The sequence below is a fragment of the Thalia democratica genome, chromosome 8 (assembly GCF_965202585.1).
Source record: "Thalia democratica chromosome 8, ktThaDemo2.hap1.1, whole genome shotgun sequence".
Classification (NCBI taxonomy): Eukaryota; Metazoa; Chordata; class Thaliacea; order Salpida; family Salpidae; genus Thalia; species Thalia democratica.
Genome location: NC_139172.1, coordinates 41,144,639 through 41,163,287, shown reverse-complemented (window position 1 = coordinate 41,163,287; position 18,649 = coordinate 41,144,639). Strand labels below are relative to the sequence as shown.

The 18,649-nt window shown below is 24.6% G+C and overlaps 1 protein-coding gene across 1 annotated transcript; it reads right to left on the bottom strand.

The window, feature by feature from the left end:
* Positions 1-457: 457 nt before the first annotated feature.
* On the bottom strand, positions 458-17,827 carry LOC145843236 (alpha-2 adrenergic receptor-like). Its single transcript, XM_082950698.1, has 13 exons — positions 17,813-17,827; positions 11,483-11,512; positions 10,574-10,636; positions 10,234-10,292; positions 9,418-9,609; positions 8,440-8,515; positions 6,394-6,485; positions 4,853-4,978; positions 4,136-4,224; positions 3,807-3,871; positions 3,345-3,484; positions 2,037-2,154; positions 458-685 (listed from the first exon to the last, which is right to left on the bottom strand). The coding sequence occupies exons 1-13, from the start codon at positions 17,825-17,827 to the stop codon at positions 512-514; spliced, it is 1,239 nt and encodes a 412-aa protein (XP_082806824.1). The 3' UTR covers positions 458-511.
* Positions 17,828-18,649: the final 822 nt, after the last annotated feature.

Below are 18,649 nucleotides of genomic sequence, written 5' to 3'. Positions count from 1 at the left end.
TAACCAATAAGTTTTGTTGTTCAAAATTAGAAAACAATTGTCAAAAATTAAATAGATCAAATACTGTTGTTGGTAGAAAAGTAATCATAAAACTTTTATGTTAAAAACAAAGAAATACAGATGTTTAATTAAAACGTTTACTGCATTTTCACAACACTTGAAAACTTTTTTAACGTTTTAAACTGAGTTTATCCTTATACTTATAAGATTAATAAGAAAAAAAGAAAATCTAAAGTTAAACTTAAGACAAAAGTTTAGTGACATAGCTAAAGTTTTATTCTTTAGTTAATTTTTTTTTAGAAAAATCACATCAAAACAGTTGTATTTTATTAATTTCTAATCGTTATCATTTTTTAAGTGATAAAATATTTTTTAAACAGTCAAGAAAAACTTTAAACTAAAAAAACAAAAACAAATAGTTTAACTCAATTTAACTGCAACTCATAAATACAACCATCCACTCAACACGAGCCTGCATCTCAACACTTTCGGTGCTTTCCCAAACTCGAAACTACGTGAACTTCCTCCTCGTATACAGTCTCTTGAACGCCTCCCTCAAATCCTTGTTGAAGATGGTGTACAATATTGGGTTGAGACCTGAATTGAGGTATCCGACCCAGAAAAATATGATGAACAGTTTTCGGTTGATGCAACATTTGATGCAAACCGCGTACAACAAGTAGGTCTGTGATTAAATGAAACTACAAATACTTAATAATCATTGGCTATTAGTAAAAATACTGGGATTTTATTGGTTAATTTATATGTCTTAATTTGGGTTGATGCAGCATTATATGAAGACCGCGTGCAATAAATAGGTTTGTGAATATAATGTATTGCAAATAAAAAACTATACTTCTGTTTGTCAAAAACATTTTACTGTAATTGGTCTGACTTCGAAATACTAGGTTTTGATAGATTGAAAATAAAAATACCAGGTAGTCGTTGATTTTGTGCACAGTGCACATATACTTATAAGTGATTGATTGAAGTTATAAATGTTTGTTTTGGTAACTAGGAATAGTGTGTTGTTGTCAGTAGCAATAATAAATAGTATATTTTGATTAGTTCAACTTTGCTCCACTTTGTTTTGGTCTTTTAAACCTGGAGTAGTGGATTTTCATTGGTTTATACTACCTATGCAGCATCTTCATTGTATTATATAAAAAAATAGAACATTAATGGGTCAAAATTGTTTACCGTTTTACTTTTAAGATTTTCATTAAAAAAAACAGAAAGATTTGGTTGATATATTGATTTAAATAATTTACGTAGCTATTTGATCGATTGAAAGCTTGTAATACTTTGTTTTCACAACGTAGAAAAATATATGTTTTGATTTTATCAAGTAAAACTAATTTGATTAGATTTATATGTTTTTATTGTAAATTTTTTTCTTAAACCATTTTAGTTTTGTTTATGTAATAATTTAAAGGCGTATTACAAAAACAATCATTTTGATTGGATTGAAATTTCAACTGCTGTGATTTAATTGGTTGTTTTAGTAAAACTGTGGAATTGGATTCTTAAATGTTTTACCTTATTTTTTAATTGAAATGTTTATGAATTAGACTTTTTACGTATTTGGTTACAAAAACAAATATATATTGATTAACTTCACAGATTTACGTAACTAAAGATTAGATGTCACTATAATTTTGACCACTAAATATTAAGCTGAAAATTTCGACTTGAATACATAAATAAAGCTTTGAAAAGTAGAAAAAACAAATAAGTTTGCGTAAATTTCCTTTCTGTTTACTTGCATAAAAGTTTGTGGAATTGTTAGAATGTGATACGATTATAATTTATAACGAGTTGAATTTTCAACATAAAAAGCATTAATATAAAGACTACTTAAAAAAATATAAAAGTTTATGCGCTTATAAAAACTAATTTCTTGAGAAGTGGTGATTTTATTTTTTTACAAAAATTTGTATAAACTGAGCTATCAAATGTTTCTCTTTGTATTCAAAAAACGTAAAAAATAACTAACAAATCTATAAGTTAAAACTTTTGATTATGACGTAACTAACAGTGAAAAACGGAGTCCAGCACAGCATGAAGCACCCCATCACCAGACTGATGATGAACACGAATCTTTTCTCCCTTGAGGAGTACTTCTTCAGATGGTTCGTTGAACTTTTTCTTCTTCTGCTTTTAAAAATTGAGTTTTCACAAAAGTATAAATAATTTATTAAAAATTAAAATTAACATGCGTTTTCTGTTTTTGATTGTTCAAACAGTTTTTCACATATAAAACTGATAAAAAAAAGAGTAATCTAATCTATTCGATTGCTTTAGCACAAGGGTCGGCAAACTGCGGCCCGCGGGCCAAATACGGCCCTCAAAGTCAAATTCTGCGGACCTCAAAAACTTTTACTAGATAGTGCGGCCCGCGAGTTACAAAAGGCACAAAGCATGTTTCTTTATACTTTAAAATTTTTACACAATGTAAACTTTTTTGTTAGCTTGACTATGCTAGTAACTTATACTTAATTTCAATAATTACGTCACATAAACTTATGATTTTTTTAAAACTTAATGTTTCAGAAGATGGTATGGTTGTAAAATATTAAATCTAAAACGAACGCAAAACAGTATACTTCTTTATATTAAATATGTTTTAAAGTATCCTTTAGCTTTATGTTAAAAGTATTTAAAACGACCTTTAATCTTCAGTAACTAAATTAAACACGTTAAAATAACTTAATTCAAATTTTTTGAAATAATGCAGACTTGCCATACTAATCAAATCGATTTTTTATCAAGTTTGCTGAACTTGTCGGATTTACTAAAAAAAAAAGATATTTTATAAATTTTGTAACGATATATAAAAAAATTGTTCAAATGAACATCATAACTAACGATGATATTTTTCTAGTTTTATCTATGATATCGGTTAATTTTAAACTAATCCTTTAGGTTCTTATACTTTACTTGCTTTGTTACTTATACATTTGTAAAATTTTATTTTTACTAAATATTTTGCTTGTAATATGTTATAGTAAAATCTGGCATAGGATTAAAATACTTTTGTTTTTTATTGCTACTTAATTGTTATAACAAAATAATTGAAAATAAGTGTAACATAGTATCAATAAAACAAACTAAACATATACAATTACCTACATAAATCAGTATAAAATTTATAAAAGTTTAAAACAAATGTTTGCTTTCAAAAAATAGTTTAAAAATTGTTTTTAGCAAAAAAAAACAAAAATGGTGGTTTTTTGGTAGCAAACAAATTATTAAGACATTAGGTTTAACTAAAATCATAAGAACTAAAATATTCTAAGATCAAATTAGCAAACTGAATACTAATTATGAAAGTCTAAACTAACAAATTAGTGGTATTAGGCAGCAATAAAGTTCCTCCGACAATAGATTTCTCCACACACTCTTTTTGGACTTTTCTGTCCAAATTTTCCTTTGAAGTTTTTCGATCAGTGTTCGTTTTTGTCAGTTCAGTTTGAGTTGTTTGCTGTTCATTTAAATAATTATTAGAACAAATTCAGTTGAGTTTATTGCAATTAAAATAAGTTATCAATAACACCTTTACACTGATAGACAAAAGCTAATGAGACAACTAAGAAGTATAATTTTGTACTGAACTTGTTTTTTCCATAAAAATTTAATTACTGAAAATCGAAAGTAAATGATTATATAAGTTTATATTCAAAAACTTCTTTCTAAAAGTTTTAATCCTCTACTTTATTTTATGAATAAAGAAAAGCTAATATTTAGCAATTTATTTAAAGTTAACGCTACGAATAGTCAATTTATCAAATTCTGTTAATTTTAACCTTTTCGTTTGATAAATTTACGTCGGTCGACAAAATTTTTCCTTCGTTCTCCATTCCATTGTCTTCTGAAATAAAATAATATGAATTTGCAAATCTAATCATTTGTTTGTATAGAAAATGTGCGTTTAGTTGAACAATTGTTCGAATTTATATAAACTTATAAAATGTAAAAAAACAAATCACTATAAGTTAAAGTTATTAACTAATATTTTTTTTTCAAATGCGATTGATTAATAAAGTTGTTTTAAATTCGACAAAATTATAAAAAAAAAATTGAAAAACATAAATTTTTAACATTTGTTAGGTAATATAAAAGCTATATTGCAAACCGGTTTTTTCAATTTTTTTCGATCTTAGTTCGCAAGCACTGATGTCCGAACACTTTCTTGACTGAGGTAGTAATTTCTCCGATTTTATTCTAAAATACAATCAAAATACTAAAATGATACTATCAAAGTTACTAATACATTGAGTTTGTAAGAACCTTAAAGCTGTCAGTGAATGTTTTTTACTAGAATTGTAAAGTTTACTTTCTTTGTAATAAGTAAGGAAAAAAATTATTCTATGTGTTTACTGTTTATTTTGCTCAGAATAGTGAAGCCTTTATATGTTGTTTGTCAAAAGTAAAAAGTAAAAGCTTAAAGTTATACATTTGAAACTTTAATATTTAACTATTAGTCGTAATTTTATCACAGAATATACAATTTGTACAAGCTTTGAAATTAGCAAGAAAAATCTAATTAATTATTTCTATACTCATAATTTTAGACCTCCTCCACCTATGAACAAAAACCTTAAGTTTACAGAAAAAAGTATTTCAAAAGATTGAGCAATTAAACTTTCCTTTCTATGAAAACACAAAAAACGTTAAAATGAAAATATTAATTAAGTTATGCAACATTATAATTTTTTATTTAATTACTCTTATAAATCAAACTAGTTACAAAGTGCACAAAAAATTTAGTATAACATATTTTTTTTTTCATGCTTTTATTTAAAACTTGTATAAATATCATTTGAGTTTGTACATTTTTTAAAATTAAAACCTTTTATTTTCCCTTGCTTTTCTTTTTTCTTCAATTTTCCTACCGATTGCGAATATATTCAAATAAACAGGGCAAATAATAATTGTTGGAATATAGAAAGAAAGCATACTCGACAGAATAATGTACCTGGTAAATTGTTTTTGTTATAAGTTTCAAATTAGTTCTGCAGATGTATGTTTTGATTTTAATTGTACGTTTTCAATTCTGACAATAAAGTTTTTAATACCTTATAAAAGCAATTTATGCTCCAAAAATATTTTGTAATATTTGTTTTTACTTTATAAGTATTATAAAAATACTAAACGTACTGTAATATAATTTTAAGACTATACCTATAACTACTCTTATCTATAATGCTTGCTTTACTTTGCTTTCAGACAAACATTGAAAACTTAATTTATGTTTCTAGCTTTTAATTTAGGGACGTGAAATTTAATATTCTTACTATATTTCAACTTTTACAGCTTTATATGAATTATGTTTTAAAATTAAAAGTTTGTTTTGTACTATTTAACTAACAAAAAAAGTTTTATATGTGCTTAATAAATCTTAAAAATATTAATTACATAAAATTAAGAAATTTTTAAAGAAAACTTATAAAATAACAAAAATTTAACTGACGTTTTAAAAATAAAATAAGATAGTGAAACATTTTATTCAACCTTGTGTGTTTTCTCACGAAGTTAAATCGTTGCAATTTAAAATAATTCTAAATGCTTTATATTTAACAGAAAATAAGAATATTAATCAGCTTTCAGCTAATTGACAAGGAAATTTTCTAATGCTGGCGTATTAATGGGGTTTAGAAAAAACTAAACATCCTTAATGACAAATTAAGTACTGAGCAATTGATTTAAATGCTGATTTATAAATGCTCGTTTAAATATCTCATTGAATTTTAAAAGTTTTATAACTTGTTGTTACAAAACTATGTATAGTTTTAACGGTTTCTTTAGGTTCTATACAAAAAGATATACAAACTTAAAGTTTTGTGTTTTATGGTGATGTTTAGTTAGAAAAAAGGAAAGAATACTAAAATAAATTATAAGTAGCCTTAAAAACGCTATTTGTATTTGTAAATATTTTTATTTCATTATAAAGTTAAACGTTGAAACTATTTACATTTTGTATTTAAGTTTGTACTCAAAAAGCTACAAAAGTTTCGTACAGACCGTGGTTTAATGCGAATACATTAAACTTTAAACCTTGACTATTGCATTTTAAATAAATATGCTGCAATGTTGGTAAAATTAGGTTGTTTACGAAGTTTAAATCATTGAGTTTTTTTGATTTATAATCAAACATAAATTGTTACATATAAAACTAAATACAAAGTTTGTTTTTATATTAGTCGCTTCTCAAGTACAGCTTTAAATTATTTGATGCAACTGTACTGCAAGATCATTAAAAGTGGTTTTATGACATAATAACTGTAAAAAATAGATTTTTTCGGAAAAAAATAAATATTATTTTATTATCAATGTATTATTAAACAAATTTACTTAACTAAGTATTTTATGGAATTATAGAATAAAACTAACCAAGGGGAATTGTTTATTCTACAGCTGCCTTCTTGTTTAATTGTTTCAGCCATAAATGGTACAATACTAACCAGTGCGGAAAATATCCAAATCTGTGATAAATGATTAATAAATTTAATCTTACAAAGTATGTAGTACTTGCAATACAATTAGTTAAGAATGTTTTATGATATGATTGATAAGTAGTATTATATATTATTTAAGCAAGAATTGTTTTTCTTTTTTTTGTGTTTTTTGGCCAAAATATAACAAAAGCACACGTTTTATAACTTAAATTCGTTTGATTTAGTGCTTTAACTGAATTTACTTCTTTTTCAAAGATATAAAAACATAAGCAAAAAAATTGCGTTTATAGTTTTCTATTAAGATATATAATACAATTTATTTTATCAAATACTTTTTCAAAAAGTTTAAGAAAATTTCTCAAATAAACAAGTTAAATAGTAGACAAATCGATTGGAAACAGCTAGACTTCAGTTATTTAACTTATTGATTTGTTCGTAGGAAACTTAAAAACGAAGTTTTGTTTCCGAATGTGTTTTGCAGGAAACAGAAACAAAAGAAGTTTAAACAATCAAAACTTATTAAAAAAAACTTACCACAGTGTAAGTTTGACACTACACTATAAATGCGTAGTAATCTAATTTTTGTCTTAACTGTATTTTTATAAATATAATTAAAGTTTATTTAAAAAAGGAAAAGTAAAAACTGATAGCTTTGTTACGTAAAACCAAAACAAAGGCAAAATAGAACAATAATGTAAACAAATTTAAAATTCTGGAAACTGAAAGTGAAAAACTTTGAATATTTAAATTGCATAACAAAAGTTTAGTAAAGGTTTTAGTATTAATAAAAACTAAGTTACTTTAAAAATTAAACAAACTAAATACCAAACTTCTTTTTAAAAAACAAATAAAATTTTCACACTTTAAATGACATTTGGTGAAAACTTATAAAACTTTTGCAATTCGACATTTATCATAATCCATCAAACAATTGTCAAATTTCTGTCAAAACTTTTGACGAGCGTTTAAATTGCGACAATAGGAACTTTTAAATATTTAAACAGATGCCCTCACAATAGGAAAATGAATTTGAATTTAGCACGCTTTTTGTTACTTGTTTGCGAAAAAATTACTAATTAAACTTCAATGTTAAAAATAAAATACTTGCGTTTTGAAGTATTTTAGCTAAAAAAGCTAATGTAAAGTGTGAATATAGAGACAGGCAATTACCTCGGATAAAACAATCAGAACCTCTTTGGCGAAATAAATTATTTATCGAAAGCTGTAAATTGGGCATTAAGCTGTTGCAAAGTTTCATGTTTGACTTAAATGCGCACAGAAAACCGGCGTTTTTGAAACTGGGTTAATATTTTTATTAAAAAGAATGCTGCTTTGTGAAAGTGCTCTAATTTTCAAACAAGGGTAATTAAACCTAGTATTTTTTTGTTTGCTTTGCAGTAGCAAGACTAAGTACTCAAATTTGTTTATAATATTTTAAAATTTGTGCATTGTAAATCTGTAATAATAAAAGAGCCTGTAGCTTTCAGCTTGTAATTTTTAATAAAAAAATATTGTAATGTAATATTTTAATGTTTTTGATAAGTTTTGGTCACAAAACTTTTAAAATTGGGCAAAGTTTAATCAATAAAACAAATAAAAAAATTATGATAATTTTGTAAAGTATTTTTTTTGTTGTTGATTATTACGTGTTTAAATTTACATATTGATCATATATTGTTTACTTTTTTTTATGCAAGACATTTTAAACTTGGAGGTTAAAAAAAGTTTTACTTTATTGTCATTTTTTACAAATACTTATTGCTACAAAGTTCTTATAATAGAAAACCAGCATTTAAAATGTAAATATGCATCTAACACCAAGAAAACATTTTTACTACTTTATAAACTAAAGTTTTAAAACTCTAGGATAACCCATTATAATTATTTAATTTCACGGTGGACACAAAAGTTCTATTATGACGTAAGAAACATAACATTTTCCATTTTACGTAACAAGTAATTCTATTATGACGTAACAAACCGTGCTGATTCCAGCAGTCACTCTTGTTTTGCTTCTGAATCTTCTGAAAGTGAGCGGGTACTTGACAGAAAAATACCTATAAATTGTTTAAAAAAGAATTAATGTTTCAAAAAATAAAAAGTGTTTAAAAAAAGTTAATATTTTTAAAAACGTTAACAAGATCAAACTTTTATTATTCTCTAATACCTAATAATATTAAGTAAATATGGGTTTTTTGAATATAGTTTTTTTTATTTTTTTAACGTTTAACTTGTGTTATGATTGTTATTTTTAATAGAATAAACTACTCAAACAATTGAAAATTTTAAACAGTATATAAACAAACAGACAAAACCTTTTTACATAATTCATAACCTTTCGATAATAGAATTGAATTAAATACTTCAGACAATCAATAAGCTAGGGTTTAACTGTGAGGAAGCAAATAGTCATAAAACTAAGTAATTGCCAAATATGTACTTTGTAAAATTAGATGTGATCTTAAAAAAAAAGCAAACATTGTTTGAACTTTTAAAATTAGAGACCGCTGAATTAAAATAATTATTTATTGCTCTACCTTTTATTATAAAGCACGAAAAAAAAAAGTTTCAATATCGGTGCTAGTAGCTTAACTAATAAAAAACAAAATCATACTTCTCAAAAAATTGAAACAAACAGTAGTTTGTTTAGTCAAAAACATAAAGTAATAAATACTAACTCTTATTACAGACAGAATATAAAGACACAGTCTCATGGCTTTGCATTCAAGTATCAATATAAGAAACTTGAACTAAAATAAAGTAAAATGTCTTTAGTTAATCTTTAAGAAAATATTTTGTTAGCTAACAAAACAAGAAAATACTTTTAGAACCTTTTACAAAGTAAAAACCATATTTAATTTATTTGATAAGCTAAACTATAACCGTACAAAACCAACCTAACAAAATACTTATGTAAACAATTTTGAAAAAGCAATTAAATAAAAATAAAGTAACAAACCTATCAACCCCTATAGCGCAGATGTTCCAAATGGAAGCTGTGCACAGCAGCACGTCAACCGAGAGGTACACCCTGCAGTAGAAGGCTCCGAACGGCCACTTTTCAAGCAGCTCATTGGTCAGCGAGAAGGGAACCACCAGGAGCACTACGCCGGCGTCAGCAACCGCCATCGAGAGCAGGTAGAAGTTTTGACTGTTTGTTAAAATATTGATAAGTGAATAGAAATCTGGAGTGAAAAATCAATCAGTTGTGATTGCTAATAAGTAAGTAGAATTTTTGAGTGTGAGATGTAAATAAATAAAGTATTGATAAATATAAGTTTGTTTGTGAAGATCGTAATTCTCTATTAGTTTTCTATTTTGGCATAAATTTAATTTTAACTGAAGTTCCTGAATATATTGGGACATGTTTTTATAACGAAACTCTTTGAAGTTAAGTATTTTATAAAAAAAACTGAAAAATTCGACAATAGTTCTGAAAGCGTATTGTCAAAACATTTCATACTTATCTCCATGGTTAAATTTGTATTGATTTCTTATAGACACATTACAGTTAAATTAGCAAAAAATCTATGTTGCTTATGACAAGTCTAAACATGCATTGTATACACAATAAATACTTATTACTTAACAAAAAGTGTTCAAATAAGTACTTAAATTTAAATAAAGAAGAGGTTAAAAAGTAAGTATATAAGCTTTTTTGTTTGTTGCTTTTAGTTTAATAACAAATATGTTTACATATTCATTTTAATAAGTTTCAATGAAAATAACTAAGGTACTTTACAATCAATTGAGTTTCAAAAAAAAAAAAACTAACCGATGTTTGTTAATGAGTTCATCTTTTAGTACAACTACCATCACTGACACATTACCCACCTGAAAGTAAATTTTAATTAAATTGAAAAAAATATTTATTCAAATTTTAAGGAACGTCATGACATTTAGTAACACGTTTTGATATGCTTCATTCAGCTACTATTAATCATTGTTTAACTATTATCAAGGTACATAATTAGTCGTAAAACGATATAAAAAAGATAAAAAATAAGTAATGTTTTTCTAATGAACTTGATTGTTAGTATTTTTTTTTTCATCAATTAAAAAAAAACTTTCAAGGATTCCTTTTATATTTCATGAAATATAATGTACCGACTCACAAGCGCAATGATGCAGAACAACACTGTTGCTAAGGAGATGACGATCCGTTCCGCTTCAGTGTACTGCTGATCTGTTTTGTTTGTGACGTCATATTCGTTCAAGTTCAAGCACACCTCAGTCGAGTTGTCCATCTGTTTGCTACTGATGATGATTTTTGTTTTCAAACAAGTTTATTTTGCTAAAAGGTTGGAATCTGAAACAAAAACTGAACATTTGTCGTTGAACAACTTAAAGTTATATTTTAACATGATTGCTTTAATTAAGTAAACATAATAATTTTTTAAGAAATTATTTGGACCATATAACAAACAAACGAGACAAAAAACTTTATTTAATTTTATTACTAACAACGTAAAGTGTACATACTTGGTTTTTCATGAACATGGTTCAATAACATTTGAAACTTTAACATGATAGAACAGTATGTAAAATTAGCAGTTAAAAAAAACGTGTATATTGTGCTGATTAAATTATCAGTTACATTAAATATAAATAAAAATTAAATAAGTTAAATTTAAAAAGATTAATTAAAATAATAACTTTTTAAAAGTTTTACATAGCCTAGCTATACAATTATCAATACTGCCAAAAGTTTAATATAAAACTTTACATAAATGAACTTTTAACAAACATAAAAAAATATTTGATTTTTAGCAGTTTTAAAAAACTGCAACTAAATTATAAACAGTAATAAACAAAAAGTCTAATAAAATCGACTTGATACTTTATACTACAAACAAAGCTAAACTTAAACAAATTTGAACATATTTTTTTAAGAACTTTAAATTAGAAATCTAAAGTAATTTACTAGAACTGATTATTCTTTGAAATGAAGTATTTTGCAAAAAAAAAATTTTTGTTTAAGGAGCATGTGTATTGCATAATTTTTTAGTATATAAAATCTACACTAAGATACTATTTACAAAGATGTTGGCGTTCTACACAAAAAAAAAAGAAAAAAAAGAGATAGCGTTTTTTGTTCGCGGTCAATAAATTTGGCAATAAACACATTTTCTTCTGTACTTCTTCAATTTAATTGTGAAACTATTGACAGTCGAGTTGGGCGAATTTAAATTTGAATACATCAAATAAATGGGGGTCAAGTATGAATTGGAAGTAAAATCGATAAACTACAAGAAAATATCACTCTTCTCCATTGAAAAAAAAATTGTGAGCAGTTAAATAGCTTAAATTCAAAAAATACAACTTAATTTTTAAATGTCCTTTATCTAAATTATTTAAAAATTTCAAAACACTACATTTAATTTATTAAAAATTATAGAAAGGTAGATTGGTAATTAATAATTGAAATAAACCATTTAAGTTGTCAAGTAGAATTTGAATTAGCTTCAATGCAAATGGGTTCACAATTAAGCCATGAATCTGTTAATTATGCTTTAGCTTTATTAAAAATAATTTCGTTTGAATCTCAACTAAATTTGTACCTATATATCATACTTTACCAAAGTTACTATAAAGCTTTAAGCTCAATTTTTTTTTATAAAGTTATGAATTTAGTATAAATTTAAAGCATTAAATAAAAAAGATTTATAAGACATAACCAAAAGTCAGCTAATAAAAGCTTTGATAATTTTTACAAAACTGAGGTGAAAGTAACGAAGCATTTAACATATTTTTCTGGCTGTATATGATCTTCTTCCAGCAAAAGATGAAATAAAATTTAAATGTGTAAATAATTTTTCTTTACTACCAAAAACAATACTGTACGTACAACTAGACTAGTGGTTTTTTGAAAGCTGTATAGTTTACTGAGTTATTTTAACGATTGCAAAGCTTATTTTTAAAGGTTAAATTAAAAATGAACAAATGTATTTAACAAAATTAGCATAAATAACCAGAAAAGTAATTAAGTTAAGTTATCTCATAAAACTTAATAACCGAAAAGTAACAGCAGTAAAATTAAGTTACAGCCAACAAAGATTTTATTTCAAAAGACAAATAACACTAAAATGATAATTTATTTTCAGATTAAAAGGGTAACGAGGTACTAAAGACTGAAAAGTGACCTACTTTTCAGCCTAATTCAGTCGGATTAAATTTTTGATTGAAAACTGTTTAGCAGATTACCTCATTTTCTCTGGTGGTACTCTTAAATAAAGTTATGCAATTTTAAACTAAATTATGGTACTTTTATTTAAAATTTGCTTGGCCCTTGAACTTAATCGTTTAAGAAATTAACCAAGCTTAATAAATATAAAAGTTAAAAGTTTAGCTTTTGTTTTAAAGCACGGTCAACTTTTTTCCTAATTTAATTTGTGTAAAAAAACAGTTTTAAGCTTCATACTAATTAAATATGAAATAAAGAAGGGGTAATTTTTGTTAAACTTAATGAAAAATGTAAGTTTTAAACTAACTTTGTTTATTAATTTAAAGCTTACGCAAGAAAACTGAAATTTTTTAACAAAAATAAAAGGAAGTACGTATTTAAACTAATTATAAATTTATACGCCTTTCCAAATGCAAAAACTTATTGATTTTAGATTGGAAAACAAACCGTAGCAAAAAAAGTATTGTAACTTTATAGTTTACCTATGAGAATTTAAAACTAACATAATATTTTTATTACTATCTTGTTTACATTTTTGTTTACAAATTTTATATAAACTCTGCAACAAAAGGTGTATGTTTAAACTTAAGTAAATCTCAATAAAGTCTTTAATACTTTTGTCAAATTTTTTTTAATTCAAAGTATTTAAAATAAATATATACGTTTGACATTAAAGCTCTTTTTAAATAAATGCAAAACAAGTCATAACAAAATAGTACAAACACTTTTAACGAAAATGAATAAAACAAAAGTCTTTTGAGTGTAGTAAATGTAAATGAAAAAATGAATATACAGCTCACATAACATAACAAATAACACACGTCCTAAAACAAAAGTTGCGAAGTAAAATTCATGCAAGTTCGTTATGTACATTCAAAAATACGTGTTAGAGTTATCAGAAGTGAAAAATGTTGATAAATTATCAATAATCAATAATAAGTCCAGACGGATTAAAGAAAGAAAATTTTTACATCGGCTTATAAATGTTTAGTTTGCAGTTTTATGTTCGTTTCTTTAAATTTACTTAAATAAATGTTATGTCTTTTTTATTTCTACTTATTATAATATTTAAATGTATTAAGTTAAATAGTTCTTACCACTGCCAAATCTAAACTAACATTTCCTTATCATTTTAAATAAGAAATATTTTATTTTGTGTTTCTGAAAAAAAGTAAGATTAAAGTTTGTTGCTACTACTTAAGTTTCAAATTTTCGTTAATGCAGCTTAAAACTAGATATAGTAACAAAAAATAGAGCGCTGTATTAAAAAACATATGTTTTTAAGCAAACAGTTTTCTTTTTCGTTTTTAAACGAAAAAAAATACTTGTAATAGTTAAAATCAATTTTCAAAACGTATATATTGGTTTATAATTATATCGAAATTTAATGATTTAACTTCAATACTAAAAGTTTAAGATTTGATTTATAAAATAATTTTTTTCTGTTTTTAAAACTTTGCATACAACTTTATTTTTGCTACTAGATTTTCCTTAGTACTTTTTTGATTTCGAATATTATAAAAATGTTGTTCAACGTATAATATTATATATTTTAAGCTCAAAGCAAAGCTCATAAAAGCGTGCAAAAATATTTTAGGATCATGAATTAATTAATGAGTGTTTATTGTAACGTAAAGTTGTGACTTTGTGACTACAGTTTTTGTAACTTTCGACATTTTGGTTTGTACAAAATCAAGTATTGAAGTTTTATCTACTTAACTGAGTTTGTAATTTTTATAATGTAGTTAATTTTTATTAAGTTTTCGATATAGCCAATATTTATTTTAACTTTTAAGAAAAAACAGCATGTTTTAACAATTAAAAAAATAATCATGTTTACTAAACTAACAGTATTTTGTTCTAACTATTAAATTAGTGCTTAAATTTTATTGTTAGTTAATTAAATTGTTGGTGAGACTGAACAGACTTACAAAACTATGAGTTTTTTTTACAAATTTTTCAACCAAAGTTTAAAATTTGTTAAACAACTCAAATCAAAAACAACTTTGAACAAATTAAACACTTTCTTAGCAACAAAAATTAGTTATCTTTGTAAAATAAAATGTTTTCAAAATAAAGTTTAATTTCATTTAAACTAAAAAAGTAGAAAGAGTTATACTGATAAAAAGCTATTTTAAATTAAAACTAAATATAATAATTGTAAATCTAAATAATACTTAAATAAAAAAGATTTAGCAAACAAAAAAAAAATTGACTTAAACAGTATTGTTGCACTGAAAAAAAAAACAAATTAAAAAACACTATTAGAAATAATAAACATGTTAAAGCTTAACAAAAGCTTTCTAAAAATTGTGAGCGTAAAAAACTATACTCCAACACACGTTTTTATTTCTTGTTGATAATAACTCAAGATGACAGGTTTTTTCTTCTTGTATATATATGCTTATAAATTTTACTTTTTAATACATTACTCAAAAAATTTTCAAAACAACGCTTTCTATAAATCAATTATGGTTTACGTTAAAACTCGATTTTAGATTTAAAAAAAAAAAAAGCTTTTTTCTCCATCTGTAATTGAAAACAATGTTATTCAGAACTAATTTGAAAGTTTTCTCAACTTACTAAAGCGAAAAAGCCACATTTGTATTCGAAAAGAAGAAAAAATTCACAAAAAAAAAAACTTGAACCGAAAGTTAAGTTTGTGAAACAAAAGAGAAAAACTCCCATCAAAAGAAAGCAGTAGTAGAAGTTTCGATAGCTTTTAAACATTCAAGTGTTTTATAACCTAGTTTGGCTCGTAAACAAATTGGTTTATTTATACCAGTATTATACAAAACTGGTTTTATTGCCCCATTAGTAAACAAATTTTCTGGTAGCTAAACGCTTTGAAAGGTTTGCTTAGTTTGTTTGAACCTTTATTGCTTATTTTAACCTGTTTTTTTATCTTAAAATGTACGCTTAACAATCTATACTTAAAACTATCTTTTGAAATTAAATTAAAATACGTTGGTACTAAAAAATATATTTATCACCGTTAAATTATAAAAATTAGCTTATAATATGTTTTTAAATACTTTTATTAAAAAAAAAAAATTAAATTTTTATTTGACTGAAAGTTTATATAAAACTAACCTTATTAAACAACTTGTCATTTCAAATAAATGCATGGATTTAGACAATGCTGTTTGCAAAAATTATTACAAAACTAATTGCATAAAAGCTTTTCGTATGAATTTAAATCAAATGAATTATAACTGCGTTCACTATACCTTAATAAAACTTTAAAAGCTTTCTGTGAAATCTAGTTTTAAATAAATTACATTATCGTGTGTTTAAAAAAAATTACCAGTTATTTTTATTTCACACGGATTTTAAATCTGAAAAATTTTAACTAAAACATTTTTGCCTACTGTTAGTATGCTGCTTATATAAATTTTTAAAGAATTTATTTTTGTACATTTAAGGTATGACTTTTGTTCTATTCATTTAATATTAAGTTTTACAAAATAAATAACTAAGTTGTGATAGTAAACATAAGAATATTAAACTATCTCATTGTCACGATATAACTTTTTTAAAAGTATTTGAAAATAAGCACTAAATTTTTTTACTTCTTTTTGCAGTATGTCTTGTCTTATTTATAACTTGCACACCCAAAGTTCGTTTTGCAACTTTTTCATTGTTACAAATTTTATGTTGATCAAAATATAGTAAAAAAATAATGAAAACAAGTTGGAAAACAATGTAAAATAATTAATCAGCTCAAGCTCAACAAAAGACTTCTAAAAACTTTAAGCGTAAAAAAGTTATGTTCCAACATACGTTTTTATTTCTTGTTAATAATAATTCACTATGACAGTTATTTTTTTCCTATATATAAGCTTATAAGTTTAACATTTTAATACATTACTTCAAAACAACGCTTTCTTAAATCAATTATGGTTTACGTTAAAACTCGATTCTATATTTTTGAAAAAAAAGCTTTTTTCTCCGTCTGTAATTGAAAACAATGTTATTCAGAACTAATTCGAAAGTTTTCTCAACTTGCTAAAGCGAAAAAGCCACATTTGTATTCAAAAAGAAGAAAAAATCAACAAAAAAAACTTGAACCGAAAGTTAAGTTTGTGAAACAAAAGAGAAAAACTCTATTAGTAAAAGAAAGCACTAGTAAAAGTTTCTATAGCTTTTAAACTTTCGAGTGTTTTATAACCTAATTTAGCTCGTAAACAAATTGGTTTATTTACACCAGTGTTATACAAAATTGGTTTTATTGCCCCAATTACTAAACAACTTTACTGGTAGTTAAAAGCTTTAAAATATTTGCCTTTTGTTCCGAATTGTTGTTTGTTTGTTTTAACGTAATTTTTTATTACAAAGTTTACATAAAACTGTTTTTCAAAATAAAACTATGTCTTTGAAAAAAAACTTAAAATATAAAGATGCTAGAAATGATATGTTTTATAACTTTTTATTTTAAAAAAATAATCAAATAATTAAGTTTTAAATACTTGTTTGAATACATATGTTGAAAATAAAACTTGCAAAAATATTCAGCTTGAATTTAGTTTAAAGCCTAACATGTTTAACAAGTTGTGTTTTCAAATAAATGCATTGTTTTCTATGAAACTAATTGCAAAAAACTAGTTACAACTTGCATAAAAGCTTTTTCGATGAAATTAAATCAAATGAATTATACCAAGCTGCTAGTACTTTGAAAGCTATCTAGTAATTTCTAACTTCGAATAAATCGCATTATCCTGTGTTTCAGATCAAAATAAATTTGTAAAAATCTCGTTTTTTTATTTTGATTATGAAAGACACAAAAAACTGCAAACTTTTATAAACATTTCAAAACTTTTACTATTTCGTTTGTGATTTTTATCTGACAAAATTTCAGCTATAAAGTTTGCGGTGAGACTGCGAAACTGTAAACTTCTGCTCACTGATAATATGCTGTTTATATAAATTTTTAAAGCAATCATATTTTTACATTTAGGTATAATTTTGTTCTGTTCATTTGATAACAAGTTTTAAGAAATAAATAACTAAGTTGTGATTGCAAACATTCAAATATAAAACTATCTTGTTGACTTTTCTTATAGTTTTACTATCGGTGTAACGATAAAGTTTAAAAAAAAGTATTTAAAAATAAGCAATAAACTTTTTTTTACTATTTCTTGCGGTATTTCTTGTGTTATATATAACTTACATTCCCAAAGTTCATTTTGCTACTTTTTCACTGTTACAAATTTTTATATTAAACAAAATATAATAAAAAAAACTCTTTAATTACTTTTTTATTTCTACAAAATAACCTAATAGAAATCAAAATGATAAATTAAACCTTTAAAACACTTGAGTACGTCACTTGTTTTGAATTAAAAAGTATTTGATAGCACCTAGTTGCTGTATATTTATAAATATTTAGCTAAATATTGTTCTGTCGAGTATAAATTTTACTTATCACACTGAGGTAAAATAGATAACAGAAATGCGTTTTAAGAATTAATTATGTGTAACTATTTTTATAACATTTTTGTAATAGTTTGTACACGTTACTTCAGAAAACATTTCCACAACGTAAAATAGTAAATTAAGTTAAACTAATTATGATGCCATAAGGCCACAATTTTGTAGCCAAGTTCAAGACCAAGGCATTATAAATGAAGCTTCTTTAAATACATAAAGTTACATTTCTGCTTTTTATTGTCATAACATAGTGTAAGTCAGTTTAAGATTAAAACGTACAAAAGCTATAAATACTGAAGTTATGGCAATTATGGCCTCTGGAGAACTAGGTAAAGCAACTTAACCAGTCAGCGTTACTTGAGTGAAAAATTTAGTTTTTTTATTAAATTTTCGCGGGTGGTCATCTCATTTTTTCCGTATTAAGGAAATAAGTATCCTTTTGTTAGCAAAAAACACATGCGATTAAACATTATATTTGAAAAAAAAGTTCAAGTTGTTGTGTACAAGTCTTACAGGTTAAAAGTTAGTGGTGGATAAATTTGCTCGTAGATTAAAAAATATTCCATTTAACCCAACA

Bases quoted from the DNA above. Each gene is read 5' to 3' on its own strand.
- LOC145843236 (XM_082950698.1), bottom strand. The intron at 10,637-11,482 runs GTGTAGATTTTA...ACAGATCAGCAG, and splicing joins TCTTTGTAAATAGTATCTTA to TACACTGAAGCGGAACGGAT. The intron at 4,225-4,852 runs GTTTTAATTTTA...ATTGTATTTTAG, and splicing joins AAAGCAAGGGAAAATAAAAG to AATAAAATCGGAGAAATTAC.